At 44.6% G+C, this 19,833-nt stretch overlaps 1 protein-coding gene across 10 annotated transcripts in view; it reads right to left on the bottom strand.

The window, feature by feature from the left end:
• acacb (acetyl-CoA carboxylase beta) overlaps positions 1-19,833 on the bottom strand; it is a 47,513-nt gene that overhangs the window by 19,090 nt on the left and 8,590 nt on the right. For 8 of the 10 annotated variants that reach the window (XM_014160783.3, XM_014160782.3, XM_014160788.3 and 5 more), the window contains 25 exons: positions 16,677-16,809; positions 16,258-16,396; positions 15,938-16,047; positions 15,656-15,737; positions 15,416-15,514; positions 12,351-12,460; positions 11,916-12,026; positions 11,490-11,699; positions 11,087-11,257; positions 10,691-10,852; positions 10,420-10,583; positions 9,944-10,094; positions 9,725-9,828; positions 4,113-4,194; positions 3,760-3,905; positions 3,471-3,621; positions 3,214-3,348; positions 2,738-2,884; positions 2,252-2,440; positions 1,464-1,564; positions 1,272-1,360; positions 1,040-1,164; positions 583-696; positions 274-387; positions 93-182 (listed from right to left, as the gene is read on the bottom strand). In XM_014160783.3, coding sequence (XP_014016258.2) covers positions 93-182; positions 274-387; positions 583-696; positions 1,040-1,164; positions 1,272-1,360; positions 1,464-1,564; positions 2,252-2,440; positions 2,738-2,884; positions 3,214-3,348; positions 3,471-3,621; positions 3,760-3,905; positions 4,113-4,194; positions 9,725-9,828; positions 9,944-10,094; positions 10,420-10,583; positions 10,691-10,852; positions 11,087-11,257; positions 11,490-11,699; positions 11,916-12,026; positions 12,351-12,460; positions 15,416-15,514; positions 15,656-15,737; positions 15,938-16,047; positions 16,258-16,396; positions 16,677-16,809 — 3,229 coding nt within the window. Of the gene's footprint in view, positions 1-92; positions 183-273; positions 388-582; positions 697-1,039; positions 1,165-1,271; positions 1,361-1,463; positions 1,565-2,251; positions 2,441-2,737; positions 2,885-3,213; positions 3,349-3,470; positions 3,622-3,759; positions 3,906-4,112; positions 4,195-9,724; positions 9,829-9,943; positions 10,095-10,419; positions 10,584-10,690; positions 10,853-11,086; positions 11,258-11,489; positions 11,700-11,915; positions 12,027-12,350; positions 12,461-15,415; positions 15,515-15,655; positions 15,738-15,937; positions 16,048-16,257; positions 16,397-16,676; positions 16,810-17,239; positions 17,259-18,534; positions 18,770-19,833 lie in introns of those variants that run through there. The other 2 variants (XM_014160792.3, XM_045702965.2) reach the window with 2 other exon arrangements.

Here is a 19,833-nt window from a genome sequence, read left to right as displayed (position 1 = left end):
TAGGTAGGGGGACCACGGTAGGCAGACATCTCAGCTCAAATCTACATCAGGAAGAAGCCATGTCAGGTTTATACGCTGTTCACTATGCTCACCTCCAAGGCAGCCATGCACACCACCCGGTTAGAGTGGTAGAAGAAATTGGGCAAGACGTCAAAGATGGAAGTCTCAGACAGGATGAGTTTCTGCCCGAGGACAAAAGCAATATTATTCTTCGGATCTTACGGAAGTATAACAAAACAAAATAGCTGTTTTGGAGAAATACTTGACGCTCACCTTCAGGTTCTCTGGGCAGAACTGGTGTCCATACATGTCGATGGCAGACAGAAAGATGGACTCCACCTGGTTGTGCCTCAGTTCATAAGAGGGCAGATGGGAAGCGATCAAAACCTGCAAAATACACACTTGTCCATCAATATTCAGAACATTGTTTTGAAGCTACTAAACTACATACAATATGTAGTGCCCATCTAAGTGAATTACATCTACCATCTTAACAGACTGACTGGGGGTCTTAGAATGTTGAAGAACGGTACACTTCGTTGTGCGAAAACATTGTTCGGCACAAACGGTTGCGAAACGTACCTGTCTGGCACGCAGTGCCACCTTTGCATTCTCCATCTTGTTGAGCAGTGTGAGCTCATTCAGGATGACCATCAGCTCGTCTGCTAGGGTGGGGTCCCGCCCACACAGCTGATCCTAAACGTCACCAGGGACACACAGCACACTTCCTATTAGCATTGGTGAGCCTTGAAACATGTCCCCGTCACCATCAATTGCAGATGAAGGAAAACTGCGGTGTCTACACTGAAAATTACACAATTTTTAAAAAGTGTGGTTTCATTACCCAGTGACAAAGTCAATGAGAGGAACAGTTTGCAGTTTGCGTTGGTTGACCCCTCCAAAACAGCAAAAACATTAGCGCAATGCAGTTCCCTTTATATTGAATTTATGTTTAAGCTTCATTTCATTGTTATTCATCAAGTGGACGCGAAGCTGTGGGTGTTTAGCCGAGTGAGAGAGAGAGAGAGAGTAGCCTTACGATGAGTATGGTGACCAGGATGTTCTTCTTGGAGACCTGAGCGTGAGAAAAGATGCTCTCCAGCACAGGGGTCATGTCAGGCTTGTACTGCTCCCTCAGGTTGATCACACACTTGTCGTAGTGAGCTGTTCACAAAAAGAAAATGTGGCCATAATGCATCACCGCGATATAAAATAAGTCATAAACAGCAGGATATTGTCTCAATTATATCCACAGTGAAACACCAAATCACCTTGCTGGAATTGCGTCTCCACCTGAAGGTAACACTTGAGCAGATCCAGCACCACAGACTTCATGTACCCTCGGATTCCACTGCGGTACCTGCGGGCAAATTCATCCACCCACTATCACAATCCAACATCCTATCTGAAGTCGTACATGTCATGGAGCAATGATTCAGATAATGAATTAAGAGAAGTGCGACCTCTGCACCAGCTGGACGATACTCTGAGTGTTCATGAAGAACACTTCCCGGTCGGCCTTCTTCTGAAGGGTGGCTGCGTGGCTGTCCAAGATACAGGCAATCTGAAATGGATGGGAAACCAATTCACCAAGTGTACTGTAGAGCAGACCTGGGTTCAAAAATCAGGGGTTGGAACCCAACTTATTTCCAATCGTTTCATTCCACTGTTCTAACCAGCATAAAAGTTCTGAACCGGTTTGAACCAGAAAAAAAAAAGGGTACCGGTTTATATTGTTCCTTTTTTAACTACAAAAAGCAACATCATTTTTACATTTAGCGCATTAAATTACTCCACCAATCAGTGGAGATAGAGCTGTTTTCTATAGACCGGAAAAGCTAGTTTACATGCTTGACTCATACAGACAAGTGCTGGGCGTGAGATGCGACTGAAATTCTGCAGGGTGAGGAGAGAGCGAAAAGAGACGGGCGGGCACGGAGGAGGCCTGGCTTGAAGCACTGGGCCTCACGATATGACTTGCATTATAATGCGTTTAGGATATTAGCATAAGGCCTAACATTACTTCAATGAATTCCATAATTCTTTATATTCTACTAGATTCCTATATACTAGTGGCTAATATGGAGGAACTTTGTTCCCGGTTCTGTTTCCGTTCTTCAAAGAATATTGTTATTTTCCAGTTTTCGGTTCTGTTCCCTGAACCGGTTCCAACCCCTGATTCAAATACACACCATTAGAAAAGTTCCAGATACTTTGAGCGTTAGCTATAGCTTAAGGCTAAGTCACCCACCCTCTGGCTGGGGAACTGGCAGAGCACCGAGGTGATGTTGCTGGCGTACTGGGCCATGACCTTGCGGATGGCCTTCTCGACGCTGGGCGGGATGCGGCTGGCCACGCTCGTCATTAACTCCTGGAGCTCCAGCAGGGGCAGCGAGGGGTCCCGCAGGGTCTTCATCAGGGTGTCCACCCACTGCTTCACCTGCAGGCAGGGGGGGGGGGACATGCTGCCATCACACACCCCAATAACACCCCCCCGTCCCACAGCTTGACCGAAATCCCTATTCTACAGTGTGCACAAGGCATGCCATTCTATTGCCTGCGTTCCATACACGTCTTTATAGAAATCATCCAAGAATGACGTGGTTCCAGAGAACTTAAAGCACTTTTTTGGGATGTTGTGAGATCTGATCGTCTGCTAATAACGACGAACTGGAAAAAAGCAGTAAGCCACTGTATTGGTACGCGCTGCACAGCTGCAGTGGGTGGAGGCCCTCACCTTGTTGCTGAAGTAGGGCTCGGTGAGGCAGTAGCCGGCCATGACCTTGACCAGGTTCTCCAGGACCATGTGGAAGATCTGGTGGAGCTTCTCCCCCACGATGGGCAGCGGCTGCTGGGCCGGGAAGGAGGCCGTGTTCAGCTCCACCTAGGAGATCCACAGGAAGATGGGGATCGGATAAAAACAGCCTCCAAATGTGGACCTGACCACCAAGGCACCCTGCGATTGACTGACTGAAAGTGTATGATTTACATGACGTGTGTTTTAAACGTGTAGCATCATTTTTTTGTACTATGTGATTTGTATCGTATTACATGATATTTCTTAAAAAGGCTGCCTCCTATAATAGCTGTATTAAAGGCTGCGTCCGAAATGGCACCCTGTTCCCGATATAGGCCAAGTGCAGTATATAGGGGATAGGTTGCCATTTCAGACGCAGCCAGAGTTGTATAGAAGTTGGTGAATGGGTGACTTGCTGGTTGGATGTTGCTGGGATCATCCAGGTCCAATCTTGCCACCACACAGCCAGGCTCCAGCACCGCCCCGTGCCTTTTCACATAGTGGACACAGCCCGACTCCACCACCGTCAGCGTCATCACCATCTTCATCACCTGCAACCATAACGCAGAAGTCAGTCCATGTGCTCACACACACTACCAATCTAAATGAGGATCTAATTGTCTTACCCAAACTGGTAAACATACAGTATGTTCTCATGGAACCCTCTGCTCACCTCGATCTCCGCATACGAGTTCCCGGCGCAGATATGGCCTCCATCCTCCACCAGGTACTGCAGGAGTTTACCAGCAGAGGATGACCTCAGCACCGTGGGGTCCCTCTCCTTCTCAAACACACACGTCTTGTTGCCAACAGTGATCCGGTAGCTAGAGGGTTACAAACGCATACGTTCATGATGGAGCATCAACTCCCAAGTGAGACAAATTATGACCATTTTGAAAGTATCGACTTAAAATGGCCAGTCCATCCATCCATTCAGATTTGAGATGGACAGGAAGTCTCACCTGTCCACTTCCTCCTTCATGTAGGTGGTGTAGCTGCTGCCGTTGTAGGAGAGCAGGAGCCCGCCGTCGCTCAGCCGGTGGACGTCGATCTCGATGTCCGAGCCGTTCATGATGACGACGTACGTAGTGGGGGACTGGCGAGCTACCTGTCAGTCATAAAACACAGTTGGGGTTGAATTGGTTGATAGGATCCGCCCCTCAAGACCTAACTTCCACTTAAGACACATTTTCACTTAGTCGCCCATTGACATCAGTGCATGACTCAGTGAAACCTTGACTGGTTAGGATTTGTCCCTGAGAGAATGAGGAAGTTCAGTCAAGAATGAAAGAGGTGTTACATCAGGTTCTTCTACCTTGAGGCAGTATTTGACCCCCTCGTAGATCAGGTCCACATCAACAGTATTCAGCAGACTGGCTGCAGGCAGCACCTGGCCTCTACAAGAAGACATTTCACATACTGGATTTAGAAAAGTACATAGAACAAGCGTTACAGTAATAAGACAGGCTAGGGAGACATTGAGATTCTCTTGCTGCTTACAGAGGTGTTCGCTCCCCACCAAGGATTTAAAAGCATAGGACTGGTGTAAGAAATATGGTAGATAGACACTCGATCTAACTAGCTGAAGGACTAATACCAAAAAAGATACCCATTTTAAAAATACACTGTGTCCTTAAAATATATACAGTACGTACAGTTGAAGTCAGAAGTTTACATACACTTAGGTTGGAGTCATTAAAACTCGTTTTTTCAACCACTCCACAAATTTCTTGTTAACAAACTAGAGTTTTGGGAAGTGGGTTAGGACATCTACTTTGTGCATGACACAAGTCATTTTCCCAACAATTGTTTACAGACAGATTATTTCACTTACAATTCACTGTATCCCAATTCCAGTGGGTCAGAAGTTTACATACACGTTAAACAGCTTGGAAAATTCCAGAAAATTATATGTCATGGCTTTAGAAGCTTCTAATAGGCTAATTGACATCATTTGAGTCATTTGGAGCTGTACCTGTGGATGTATTTCAAGGCCTGCCTTCAAACTCAGTGCCTCTTTGCTTGACATCATGGGAAAATCAAATGAAATCAGCCAAGACCACATGGGGACAAAGATCGTTTAAACTCAGTTTCACAATTCCTGACATTAAATCACAATAAAAATCCCCTGTCTTAGGTCAGTTAGGATCACCACTTTAATTTAAGAATGTGAAATGTCAGAATAATAGTAGAGAGAATGATTCATTTCAGCTTTTATTTCTTTCATCACATTCCCAGTGGGTCAGAAGTTTACATACACTCAGTAATTGGTAGCATTGCCTTTAAATTGTTTAACTTGGGTCAAACATTTCAAGTAGCCTTCCACAAGCTTCCCACAATAAGTTGGGTGAATTTTGGCCCATTTCTCCTGACAGAGCTGGTGTAACAGTCAGGTTTGTAGGCCTCCTTGCTCGCACACGCTTTTTCAGTTCTGCCCACAAATGTTCTATAGGATTGAGGTCAGGGCTTCTGATGGCCACTCCAATACCTTGACTTTGTTGTCCTTAAGCCATTTTGCCACAACTTTGGAAGTATGCTTGGGGTCATTGTCCATTTGGAAGACCCATTTGCGACCACGCTTTAACTTCCTGACTGATGTCTTGAGATGTTGCTTCAATATAGCCACATAATTTTCCATCCTCGTTATGCCATCTATTTTGTGAAGTGCACCAGTCCCTCCTGTAGCAAAGCACCCCCACAACATGATGCTGCCACACCCGTGTTTCAAGGTTGGGATGGTGTTTTTTGGCTTGTAAGCCTCTCCCTTTTTCCTCCAAACATAACGACGGTCATTATGGCCAAACAGTTCTATTTTGGTTTCATCAGACCAGAGGACATTTCTCCAAAAAGTACAATCTTTGTCCCCATGTGCAGTTGCAAACCGTAGTCTGGCTTTTTTATGGCGGTTTTAGAGCAGTGACTTCCTTGCTGAGCGGTCTTTCAGGTTATGTTGATATAGGACTCGTTTTACTGTGGATATAGATACTTTTGTACCTGTTTCCTCCAGCATCTTCACAAGGTCCTTTGCTGTTGTTCAGGGATTGATTTGTACTTTTCGCACCAAAGTACGTTCCTCTCTAGGAGACCGAACGCGTCTCCTTCCTGAGCGTTATGACGGCTGCGTGGTCCCATGGTGTTTATACTTGCGTACTATTGTTTGTACATATAAAATGTGGTACCTTTAGGCGTTTGGAAATAACTCCCATGGATGAACCAGACTTGTGGAGGTCTACAATTTTTTTTCTGAGGTCTTGGTTGATTTCTTTTGATTTTCCCATGATGTCAAGCAAAGAGGCTCTGAGTTTGAAGGTAGGCCTTGAAATACATCCACAGGTACACACAACTCCAATTGACTCAAATGATGTCAATTAGCCTATCAGAAGCTTCTAAAGCCATGACATAATTTTCTGGAATTTTCCAAGCTGTTTAAAGGCACAGTCAACTTTTTATTTATTTTTATTTATTTATTTCACCTTTATTTAACCAGGTAGGCAAGTTGAGAACAAGTTCTCATTTACAATTGCGACCTGGCCAAGATAAAGCAAAGCAGTTCGACAACATACAAAAACACAGAGTTACACATGGAGTAAAACAACATACAATCAATGATGCAGTAGAAAAAAAATAAAAAATAATAATAATAATAATAATAATAAAAAATAAAAAAATAAATAAGATTATATACAATGTGAGCAAATTATGTGAGATAAGGGAGGTAAAGGCAAAAAAATGCCATGGTGGCAAAGTAAATAAAGTATAGCAAGAGAAACACTGGAATGGTAGATTTGTAGTTTGAAGAAAGTTCAGAGATAAAATATAAATAATATGGTGCAAAGGAGCAAAATAAATAAAATAAATAAATACAGTAGGGGAAGAGGTAGTAGTTTGGGCTAAATTATAGATGGGCTATGTACAGGTGCAGTGATCTGTGAGCTGCTCTGACAGCTGGTGCTTAAAGCTAGTGAGGGAGATAAGTGTTTCCAGTTTCAGAGATTTTTGTAGTTCGTTCCAGTCATTGGCAGCAGAGAACTGGAAGGAGAGACGACCAAAGGAGGAGTTGGCTTTAGGGGTGACCAGAGAGATATACCTGCTGGAGCGCGTGCTACAGGTGGGTGCTGCTATGGTGACCAGTGAGCGGAGATAAGGGGGGACTTTACCTAGCAGGGTCTTGTAGATGACCTGGAGCCAATGTGTTTGGCGACGATTATGAAGCGAAGGCCAGCCAACGAGAGCGTACAGGTCGCAGTGGTGGGTAGTATATGGGGCTTTGGTGACAAAACGGATGGCACTGTGATAGACTGCATCCAGCTTGTTGAGTAGGGTATTGGAAGCTATTTTGTAAATGACATCGCTGAAGTCGAGGATTGGTAGGATGGTCAGTTTTACGAGGGTATGTTTGGCAGCATGAGTGAAGGATGCTTTGTTGCGAAATAGGAAGCCGATTCGAGATTTCACTTTGGATTGGAGATGATTGATGTGAGTCTGGAAGGAGAGTTTACAGTCTAACCAGACACCTAGGTATTTGTAGTTGTCCACAAATTCTAAGTTAGAACCGTCCAGAGAAGTGATGCTGGACAGGCGGGCAGGTGCAGGCAGCGATCGGTTGAAGAGCATGCATTTTGTTTTACTTGTATTTAGGAGCAGTTGGAGACCACGGAAGGAGAGTTGAATGGCATTGAAGCTCGTCTGGAGGGTTGTTAACACAGTGTCCAAAGAAGGGCCAGAAGTGTACAGAAGAACTTAGTGTATGTAAACTTCTGACCCACTGGATTTGTGATACAGTGAATTAATTATAAGTGAAATAATGTCTGTCTGTAAACAATTGTTGGGAAAATGACTTGTGTCATGCACAAAGTAGATGTCCTAACCGACTTCCCAAAACTCTAGTTTGTTGACAAGAAATTAGTGGAGTGGTTGAAAAACGGGTTTTAATAACTCCAACCTAAGTGTATGTAAACTTCCGACGACTTCAACTGTATTTGGTGTCCAAGGGTGTTTTGACTGTACTTTGTGGGAGGTATGAGGACAGCAGCTCCGATCTTCATGAACTCACAGATGTTGTTTCAGACTATGTAAACTTCTGTGTTGAGTCAGTTGTGCCTACTAAAACCTGTCAAATCTTCCCTAAAAATAAGCCTTGGCTATCAAAACCTCTAAAAATCCCTACTTAATAGGAAGAAGGCAGTTTATGCTGAGGGTGATAGACAGGCTTTAAGAGATATACAACGTGAGGTCAAAAGACCTACTGGTGGACAAGGAGGCATACAAGCAAAGGGTGGAGAGGAGCCTCTCCTCAGGAAACTCAAGGGTGGCTTGGCAATGGATTAAATCCATGGCTAGTGCCCCCTACATAGGCAGGGGAAAAACCAGTGCTGACCTGAGGGACAGAACATGGCAAATGAACTGAATGTTTTCTTCTCAAGATTTTAATCTGACGACTTTGTGTCGGAGGTAAAACAAATGGAAGCATCATTACAAATGTTTGAGGGTTGGTGTTAAACAGGCCAATGTTTTGAAGTTGTTCAGGGGGTGTAATGCACACAGGCTCAGGAGTGTTAAAGCACTGTGCTGAACAATTGGCTTGGTGTTTTACAGACATTTTCCAATCCTCGCTCGACCAGCAACACGTGCCAGTATTGCGGAAAACCTCAATAATAATACCCATTCCTAAAGCATCTAAATCGCTCGATCCCTCTGTGCTGAATGACTACGGCCCTGTCACCTTGACATCGTTAGTAATGAAATGCCTTGAGAAAAATTGTGAAAAGTCATTCTCAGCATCACCCAGAAGTTCCTCGACCCGTTTCAGTTTGCCTATCAGCCCAGCAGAGGAGTTGATGATGCCATTCTTACACTCCTCAACATGGTCTGTAGACATCTAGAGGGTGCCAAATCCCATGTCAGAGTTCTGTTTGTTGACTTTTCTTCTGCCTGGTTTTGTGGCTGTTGGACTTCCTGAGCCAGAGGTCACAGCAGGTCAAAGTAGGTCCCCACGTGTCGGACATACGCGCCACCAACACAGGCTCTCCTGAAAGATGTGTTTTGTTCCCAGTCCTGTACACTAATAGTTGTACTAGTTCCCATCCTGACAGACACCTCGTTAAGTTCGCTGATGACACCGCCTTGATCAGCCTGTTGCATGACGACGAGGAACACCATGGCCCGGTCCTAGATGACTTTGTAGAGTGGTGTGACCAATCACACTTGGTCCTCAATACCAACAAGACCAAAGAGATGTGCGTAGACTTCAGGAAGCGAACAACACCTACCTCTGCAACATCTATCAGATGTATCAGAGGTCAGAACATAGAGATTGTAGAGGAATACAAATATCTGGGTGTCCTCTTGGACAATAAGCTTCAGTGGAGTAAATGTACAGACCTGATCTACAAAAAGAGTCAAAGACTGTACTTTCTCAAAAAGCAGGGGTCTTCTAATGTAGACGACTATACGGACTCTGTTTTACAAATCTTCCAATGAGAGGGTTTTAACTTTTTGTATTGTTTGTTGGTTTGGCAATGCCACAGCCAGAGTATTATGCTGCCACAGTAAGCAAGGTACATGGAGTCAAACAGACAGGCCTGGAGGAGATCTTTAAAGTCAGGGCCCACTGCAAGGCTCACAAAATCATTTTAGACCCAAGCCACCCCCTGTACCTGGACTTTGAACTACTCCCCTCGGCAGGAAAAACAGAACTAGACAATCATTTGTGCCGGGTGTGATATCCCTCCTAAATAGCTGGGGCTAATGTTCCTATCCACCCAGTAAGGCCAGCAGGCTAGTCTCTTTTTATTGGTATGTAACTGTTATGAAAGTTGTATTGTCAATTTGTTTTGTTATTTAAAACGGCACTTTAAACGTGTACATGAAACTGTGACAAAAGGGGACAATAAGGGGACAACAAAGTCAGTAAAGTAGTAGGGATACCTTTCCAGTGAGTGCAGGAAGTCAGACATGCTCTTCCTGAAGCTGGCGTCTGCCACGTGTAACGACCCACAGACAATGCCCAGCATGGTGTCTGGCCTCTCTGCCTTCGGGGAAAACACACCACACACAAGCACGTTAGAAGATTTGTTTTGACCAACAGTAGATTTACAGGATTGAAATGGTTAAGATTCACATTCATACTTCACAAGGGTGCTCTACCTGAACTTTATCAGCGATGAGATTATCCAGCCAGCTGGTGTCGATGTCGTTGTTCCTGAAGCTCTCAGTCTCCAGCAGCTTGATGAGGTACTCCACCGTGGTCCTGAAGTCCCCACGGATACACAGCTCCTTCATGGCGACCACCATGTTCCTGCACCACCACACAGTAACCACCACCACTATCACCACCCAGGTACAGTAAGACACCAACACACACACCATTAACTCATGCTGCATTCCAAACGGAACCAGGCCTAACCCATACACCCTAGTCGCTCCTGGAGATCTGAGGATTGGAAAAGTCTTACGATAATAGCTTCACCTTGCCTTCTGATTGGCCGGGTGGAATTGTTGCTTCCACCTATCCAATCCTCTCTGGTCTCCAGGAGTGGCTAGGAAGTAGGGGCTAGGGGTCGATAGAACCATCATCGGAAGCACTGATAGTCTACGGCACAACAAGGTAAGGAAAAACTCACGAAATGGCCTCCTCTCTGTTCTCCCCCCAGGAGAAACAGTGGCCAAACTGGGAGTCAGCAAACTCATGCAGACCCCCAGCAGCCCCCACACTGAAGTAGCCCCACACGTTTTTACTGCTGCGGAAATTGAGCTCCTGCACCGTGCCCGAGCTGGGCTTGAAGCCCTGCGAGTTACAAGGAGAGAGAACGGGCCAGTTGTGAGCCTACAGAAACCATGCCATCGCTTGTTTAGAATATGGCCGGCCAGCCCTGTAGAATTAAGAATGCACACCTCGTCTGGGTTCTCGCTGGTGATGCGGGCTGCGATGACGTGTCCCCGGGGACTGGGGACACAGTCGGGGGCCTCAAAGTTGATGGTGGTGTCCCCCCAAGGCGTCTCTCCATACAGCACGCGGATGTCTTTGATCCTGTGGAGGGGGATCCCCATGGCTATCTACAACAAAGGAAACTGACCCAGTTAGGCCCAACATGGTCTATCCCCAATCAGTCCCTAGGGTTTCCAGAACATATCATCTCAACAACCACATTAATATGACATAGCAACTTTACTGAGACTGCGGAAAAATATAACCTGGAATGTGACCGTTGACTAAGTCAAAGGGCCAGAGATTAAATCACGAGGCTGTGATAGCCAGGGTGTGACCCCTGACCTCTGGCTGAAGCGTACCTGGAGCTGGGCGGCGGGCAGGTTGACGTCTCCGATCATCTCTGTGCATGGGTGTTCCACCTGCAGACGGGGGTTGAGCTCCAGGAAGTGGAAGCTCCCGTCCTCAGAGAAGAGGTACTCCACAGTGCCTGCACTCACGTAGCCCACCATCTTAGCCAGCCGCACTGCATACTGACATGGGGAGGGAGAGAGAGAGAGAGAGAGAGAGAGAGAGGGCACATGTTCATTAGGCACCAAACGAAAGAAAACAGACTGAAACAGGGATAGGCATTCCATTGTGAAACATTTTCCATTGCATGCCCTAACACTTTAACTGTTCAAATGGAATTGGAAATGACAGAGAAAAGTATCTAAATGTCAAAGTGGAGAATTTAAAGATGAGGAAAGCTCCTCTGTGTCTCACCTGCTCCATGTGCTCGAAGGTGGTGGAAGATGCTATGGTGGCTGGGGCCTCCTCAATGATCTTCTGATGTCTCCGCTGGATGGAGCAGTCTCTGCCAAACAGGGAGATGGCGTTGCCGTACTGGTCGGCGAGGATCTGGACCTCCAGGTGACGGGCATGCTGGGCCAGCTGCATGACGAAGATGGGCGAGCCGGGCACCTCCGCCTGCACCTGAGGATGGGGATCCGTCACATGATTGTTGTTAGATCATTTACTAAAAACAAGTTCAACCACACACACAAGCAGATACGCTGCGTTAAACATTGGTCGAAGGCAACACCAAGTCGCACAATTCATTTCCTGATTGTGGTCACGGAACACTACGTCCCCCAGCAGCAATGAGAATCAGCATACAGGTGTGTGGTGCAACAGTGCGACGACACAAACCTGTCTAAAGAAGCTGGCAAAGTCCTCAGCGTTGTCCACCTTCCGGATACCCTTGCCCCCTCCTCCTTCTGACGCTTTTATCACCACCGGGTAGCCAATTCTGTCTGCTCCCTTTAAAGGAGAAAGCACATTGAAAATGAAAGGATATTCAGCAACCCTACCCTTAAAATCAAATATTTTACTGTATAAAACCAACGCATTTCTTCAGTTTGCTCCTACGTTCATGAACCTTGTTTTGTAACCGAATAGCGGCCTTAATTCATTTTCTCTGGGAAAAGTACATTGAAATATATTGTTTCAGACATCCTTAAAAAAAAAAGTTTTTTTTATAAATAAAAAAAAGGGGCATTATTTCAAAACAGAGTGATTGCCTAGAAAAGGTTGTCTCTGTGGTTTCAGCGTTAGTGAGGCGGGTGATGGTGTGGAGCTGCTTACCGCCAGTCCATCGTCAACATCGCGCACGCAGCCGTGCACGTAGACCTCTGGAGGCACGCTAATCACGTGGCCCAGCCTCTGGTCGTCCTCTGTCCAGTCTACTCTCAGACCTACAGCACAGGCCGGGGAAAAATACATTTTTTTCAAATTTTATTTAACTAGGCAAGTCAGTTAAGAACAAATTCTTATTTACAATGACGTCCTACACCAGCCAAACCCTGACAACGCTGGGCCAATTGTGCGCCGCCCTATGGGACTCCCAATCACGGCCGGATGTGATACAACACGAGACCTCGCATTATACAAATATACTTATGACAGAGATAAACAATAGGCTGTGTAGGCACATTAGAATAATCTTCAAAAGCATGTAACCACGCAGCGACACAAATTTCAAATGCAGTCGCCCCCCCCCCCTCGCATTTCCCAATCCGCATTTCACAATCTACAAATTAAAACACCAAGATGGAGACGGTCGAACAATCTCCAAAATCATAGAATTAGGAACTAGAATGGAAATGAACCTTCTTATGATGGGACAAAAAGGTCAGCCATTTTGGTCAGGGAGTTGGTCAACCATGGTTTGCCAGTGCTGTGATAAGATATAGTAAAATAATGAATTTGAAGAATTTACCTGCTAGCTAGCCAGCCAATTTTAGAGAAATTATTCCATAATTGTTTTAAATAACTGCTAATATGCCAACATTCCATTCAAACAATGCAGTCAACCCACAGCCATACACTGGTTGAAAACAGCTCATGATAAGACTTAGACAAGTTGTAAATGCAACAAGTACTGATATTGTATCATATAATAGCACTCACAGCTTTCCAAGAAACCAAAAATGTAGACATGCATGGCTGTTTACATACAGTGCCTTCGGAAAGTATTCAGACCCCTTTACTTTTTCAACATTTTGTTACAGCCTTGTTCTAAAATGGATCAAATAAATAAAAATATTCAGCATTCTACACACAATACCCCATAACGACAAAGCGAAAACAGGTTTAGAAATGTTTACAGATTTATAAAACACAGAAATACCTTATTTACATAAGTATTCAGACCCTTTGCCATGAGACTCGAAATTGAGCTCAGGTGCATCCTGTTTTCATTGATCATCCTTGAGATGTTTCAACAACATGATTGGAGTTCACCTGTGGTAAATTCTATTGATTGGACATGATTTGGAAAGGCACACACTGGTCTATATAAGGTCCCACAGTTGACTGTGCATGTCAGAGCAAAAAACCAAGCCATGAGGTCGAAGGAATTGTCCATAGAGCTCCGAGACAAGATTGTGTCGAGGCACAGATCTGGGGAAGGGTTCCAAAAAAATGTCTGCAGCATTGAAGGTCCCCAAGAACACAGTGGCATACATCATTCTTAAATGGAAGAAGTTTGAAACCACCAAGACTCTTCCAAGAGCTGGCCGCTTGGCCAAACTGAGCAATCGGGGGAGGAGGGCTTGGTCAGGGAGGTGACCAAGAACAAGATGATCACTCTGACAGAGCTCTAGAGTTCCTCTGTAGAGATGGGAGAACCTTCCAGAAGGACAACCATCTCCGCAGCACACCACCAATCAGGCCTTTATGGTAAAGTGGCTAGACGGAGGCCACTCCTCAGTAAAAACAAGATTCTCTGGTCTGATGAAACCAAGATTGAGCTCTTTGGCCTGAAACCTGGCACCATTACTACGGTGAAGCATGGTGGTGGCAGCATCATGCTGTGGGGATGTTTTTCAGCAGCAGGGACTGGAGACAAAACAGGATCGAGACAAAGGTAAACGGAGCAGAGGTCCTTGATGAAAACCGTCTCCAGAGCGCTCAGGACTTCAGATTGGGGCGAAGGTTCACCTTCTAAACAGGACAACGTCCCTAAGCACACAGCAAAAACCTGTTTTTGCTTTGTCATTACGGGGTATTGTGTGTAGATTGAGGAGGGGAAAAAAAATATTTAATAATTTTTAGAATAAGGCTGTAACGTAACAAAATGTGGAAAAAGTCAATGGGTCTGAATACTTTCCAAAGGCACCATCTTTTAGAGCCTATTTATACAGACAATTTGTATAAAACCTGTATTAATTGAATTTATAATTATGACTATTACACAATTTCTGATATCATATGCCTTTTATTTTTCTGCGTAAGTAAAATCAGGATTATTTCTCTACTGCCATTCATTACAATCAGACAGGCCTATATTTCTCCCGGACCAATATGGCTGAAATTTTCCCCCCATTCTGGAACTTTGAGGGTTGATGGCATAGCCACTAGTAATTGAACAGGATATCTATGGGAGGCTCCCCATTCTACTTCAATGGCCTCACCTCATCCCCCTCATTCAAATTGAGATTCGATTGCTGCCACATTGGCCACAGTTGGATAAAGGCGGCAGCGGCAAAAAAGCCCAAAGACGTGTAGAGTGTAAGCCTTGGAATTCAGCAAAGGACCAGGCTACAGTCGAAAGGCACTGAGGCTAGTGTACTTACAAAACCTTAAATTCTATTTTTCCAAAGGACACAGAGGAAGCCAAATTCTGATATTTTTTTCACCTAATTGGTCTTTAGACCAATCACATCAGCTCTTTTTCAGTAATTCACATTATATTGTAGTTCCAGGGAGGGGTTTGACTGTCTACTTGCCCTCTGATTGGTCGAGTTTCAGTTCAGTCCTTCACATTTGAGTCCAAGTGTGAAAGAAGGTGTGGCTGAGTTAGGTTCTGTTCATAACAAATTATGTCAATAAATGTCTGTATCTTCTTGGTGCAGTCACAAAACCTGTTATCTGATGATTCTGTGTATTGATTATTGAACTGCAAAATGTATTCCTATGGCTAAAATATTAGCCTAGATGTACCACAGACAAGCCATTCTTTCCCAACTCCTTTCAATTCTGGGCCTCGTAATAACTTGACAGTCCCTTACAACTGTTAGTCTCAAAATACAACCCAGTCAGAGTCCTACTACTGAGTCCTACTGCATGTTAGAAGTATTATGTAATAGGCGATAAGGAATGTGGCAGAGTTATCTGGGGGTAAGGGTGCAGGCAGAGGGGTACATTACCTGATCCACTCCAGGGCAGGGTGGGGATGTCTGCGCTCTGGGCTACGATGGAGGAGGCCACCTTATCGCCCAGAGCCCACATGGCCTTACTGGGCGGCCCTGTGACACAACAACAAAAACAACAACGATATCTACATCGCAATGAATGGCGCTTGTGTTATAATGTCATTAAACCTGAAATTACCAATGGGAAATCATTACAATCCAATAATCCACAAACGGCTTAATGCTGGGCTGTACCTAAGAAAGAGATCCCGTTCTTGTCCAAGAGCTCAGGTAGTTTGGGGTTCTCAGAGGCGTGACCCCACCCGGCCCAGACCCCCTATGAACAATAAAAAAAGCAGAGATCAGAGTCTGAGCCATAAAAATTGAATTACTTGATAAGACCAAAGCCCTAAGAACATGGGAATTTGACTGGAACACTCGTGGCCGCCAGTCCACTTATCATAGAATATTGTGACTTGATTTGGGATTGGGTACGTCTCGGTGGGTGAGAGTGGAGAGGGAGGAACACAGTCTGACCTGTACAGGAATCCTCTTGGCGATGTCTACGATCAGCTCTACATTGGCATAGTTGTTGTTGTTGGCTCCGCCTGGGACGGGAACATAGTGGTCCGCCATTTTGATATACTCTATAGAAGAGCCACACAAAGACAGTCACACCAGTTATTTTCCCCAGAGGTTCCAGGGAAATGATTTAGATATTTCCATGGAGTCATTTAATGAAAATAATTTATGGCGTTTCCCGCTGTAGACTTTATCTCCAGACCTGCTGAGTGGCACAATGAGGAACAACCTTCTGGAGCTGCTGCTGATGACCTGCGAAAACCTGTCTCACTGACCTGCGTTAGCTTTCAGGTCCTCAGGGGTGACCATCACCACAAAACGGATGGTCCTCTCGTTCCGGAACATCTCGTAGGACCAACGGCGGATGGAACGCATACATTTGACCGCTGCTATGCCATTATTAGCTATCAGCACCTGCAGAAAGAGAAATAGCATACATACATTTGACCGCTGCTATGCCATTATTAGCTATCAGCACCTTGAGAAAGAGAAATAGGTGGAGAGCAAAAGTGAAAGGGAGATGAGAGAGAGAAAGGAAAAGAGTTTGAGAATAAACGACAATACTCTAGAACGTTGACGCTGTATTTTGGTGGCTTAGTCTGTTGCACGTAGATTGATGAGGAGTTTAGTAAAAAAGTGACAACAATTTTGCCACACTCATCCAAAAGGCCCAGACAGACAGGGAACGTCTTGCCTTATTTATGACCCGGTTTCCACCGAAGCGGGTGACAAACTCGGCTGGCGAGGCCACTGTGAAGTCTCTCTGCAGCTCCATTTTCCGGCTGTCGCGAACCTTCTTCACCAGGTGTGGGTGAGACATGCTGGGCCTGGAGAAAAACAGAGGAGTTGTTGGCGAAGACCACAAATGTGTCAATGCCTCTCATTTTGTGTCAACATTTCGTGTTGTAACCTATACTATTTCATTTTGGATCCTAGTACCTACTCATGCGAAACATCAAGGAACTGGCAATCGCTCATTTCTGTGATGTGACAAAGCGATGCATGTAAAGTATGTCCCGGTAAAATTGGATGTAGGACTACTAGAAGAACATTCCCGTCCAGCCCTAGCAAGTTACAATATGCTATAGCCTACTTTACTGTCCCAGGGGGAAAACCATTACCGAACTCAGCGACAACCCACGACAAGGAGGAAACAGCAGCATCAGTAATCAATGGACCGTTACAGCAGTCAATTGCAGTCTCTACAGCGGGTAGCAGCTGTGCTGTTGTTTCTCAGGTCACAAGTAAGTGCCTTACCTTCTCTGTAAGCCAAAAAAATCTTGTCAGCTAGGGCAGGGACGAGACGCCAGTATCGCAATATTTTTATTCATGGCAAAAATGAAAAACGCAAAGCAAACTCTTTCGTCTTTTAAAAACTTGCTGTATGTAAAATTGTGTGCGCTACAGCTTGGAAAATAAATACATGTGACTCTGGATGACAACAATGTTTGTTTGCAACATTAGGGCTATTTTTCCCCACAAAAAGTTAAATACGCTTCGTTTTATTTCCTTGCCGCAATACCAACGAGTATCGCGATACTGGTATCGTCCTGGCCCTATCGTCAGCCATATTCTACGCAAGGTGTTCAGTCTACCGTGACAAATGTTTCACCTCTGCTACAATCTGACAACTGTCAACACAACACATTGCTAATCCTCTCTTGCCTACAGAGGAGTCTCAAAGATAAGTGTGGCTCTGGTAATTCCTGCACACTGCAAGTACGCACGCATAAACAAGACTTCGCCGGCCACAGAGCCAAGCAAAGGTTAACGTGTTATCAGCAACTATACATATTAAGGACTTGTGTAACTAGGCTCTCTCTCCATCGTGCCAAACCACCAAATAACAACCACATGAACTAAGTTCATATGAAAAAGATAAATGGAAACAATGACAACTTAGTTAGAATTAACCTGGAAATGGATTTCAAAAACTCAGTTTAACATGAACACGTGATTACTTAAAATTAGTAGCCAGACTCATTCAGAAGTTCACTACCGAGAAAGATCCAACACTCAACTATATAGTCTACCAGGGAAGGGGGGTAAGAGGAAGTCTGGCACTTCTATTGAACAGGCCATTTGATAAAGCAAAAAGGAGTGCTCAGGGAAGAATGTCGTCAGACCCTATTCCAGTGAAGTAGGTTAAAGTGAGTATACATGACATGTGTGTCCTCTTATATGTCAAATGTTGTAACCTACAGTATTTCATTTTGTAACCTAGTACCTACTCAATCGAAACATCAAGCAACTGACACACAAATGTCTGTGTTGTGACAAATCTACGCATGTAAAGTATGTCCCGGTAAAGTAGGACATAAGACTACTAGAAGAACATTCCCGTCCAGCGCTAGCAAGTTACAATATGCTATAGCCTACTTTACTGTCCCAGGGGGAAAACACATCGGACTCTGCGACAACCCATAACAAGGAAACAGCGGCGACATTGTTAAAAAAAATAAATCGATGGACCATTGCAGTAGTCAGACAAAGTTCAGTCTCTACAGCGGGTAGCAGCTGTGCTGTTGTTGCTCAAGTCACAAGTCCCTTACCTTCTCTGTAAGCCAAAGATCTCGTCAGCCATGTTTTACACAGGGTGTTCAGCCTACCTCTATGTAGACGAATGTACCAACTCGGCTACAATCAGACAGATGTCAATAAAACAAAGTGCTAATCCTCTCTGTTACCTTCAGGGAGGTGCGTCAGAGATAGTGTGGCTCTGGTAGTCACAGCACGTATAAACAAGACTTCCCAGACCACAGAGCCAATTAAGAGTTAACGTGCAATCAGCAAAAATACATAGTCTAGTTACACACGCAAGCCCTGGCAGGTCATTTTACAATCTCTCCATTGTGCCAAGCCACCAATAATATTAATATGAACCAAGTTAATAAAAAAAGATATGATACAATAACAGGGTTCAACATGATCACGTGATGACTTAATAAGTAGCAAGACTCATTCAGAAACTCTGTCCACTTCAATAAACTGACACAAGACATAAAACGATAAGGAGTTCACTGAACAATATAGCGTACCAGGGAAGGGTTAAGAGGAAGCCTGCCACTTCCACCATTCCAGTGAAGTTGATTCTAGTGACTAAATTATGGATCACTGAGGAAAACAATGTCAAGACCAGAAAGAAATCTGTACTCAGTCTCCTCAATCCATATACAAATGAGATTTGAAGCTATAGCTAGGCCTAGGGAAATAAAATATCAGGGACAGTTCACCCAAATTACAAAATCAAACATCCTACACAAATTATCGTAAAGTAACTTCATTGAGATACACAACTCTGAGACTTTGGGATGATTTGGACTTTGTCCAGTGCGTCTTCTTTACAATTCCAGGGTATTGAGAAGGTGGAAGTGTGACCAAGAGGAGGAGACGACAATTGTAAACTCTGCCATAGAGAACTCTTCTGGATTCATACTTTAGGCACCCTATAACCGTGAGGACTTGAGGATTTTGATGAGGGTCATGTTGTAATTCCTATCATCTTAGCTTCACACACACTGCCTCCCTGGTATTAGGGTGTCCTGTATTCATGACAGCTCTAGTGGCCTGATGCTTCTGGGTTTAAGTATCGGGCCACTCAAAGTTTTTCTGCTTTATTGTCCTCTCTGAGTATGGGTTCCTTATACGAACACCACATTCCCTGCGTACATGCGTTTTGTTCTAGTAGAAATACATCCATAACGTTCCGTTCTAGAGGTCGACCGATTAATCGGAATGGCCGATTAATTAGGGCCAATTTCAAGTTTTCATAACAATCGGTAATCGGTATTTTTGGCCACCGATTTGCCGAATGTTTATTTTTTTCGGGTTTTTTTATAAATATTTTTTTA

The sequence above is a fragment of the Salmo salar genome, chromosome 20 (assembly GCF_965601325.2).
Source record: "Salmo salar chromosome 20, fSalSal1, whole genome shotgun sequence".
Taxonomy (NCBI): Eukaryota; Metazoa; Chordata; class Actinopteri; order Salmoniformes; family Salmonidae; genus Salmo; species Salmo salar.
Note: the sequence above shows the minus strand (reverse complement) of the source record. Positions and strands in the feature narration are given on the sequence as shown.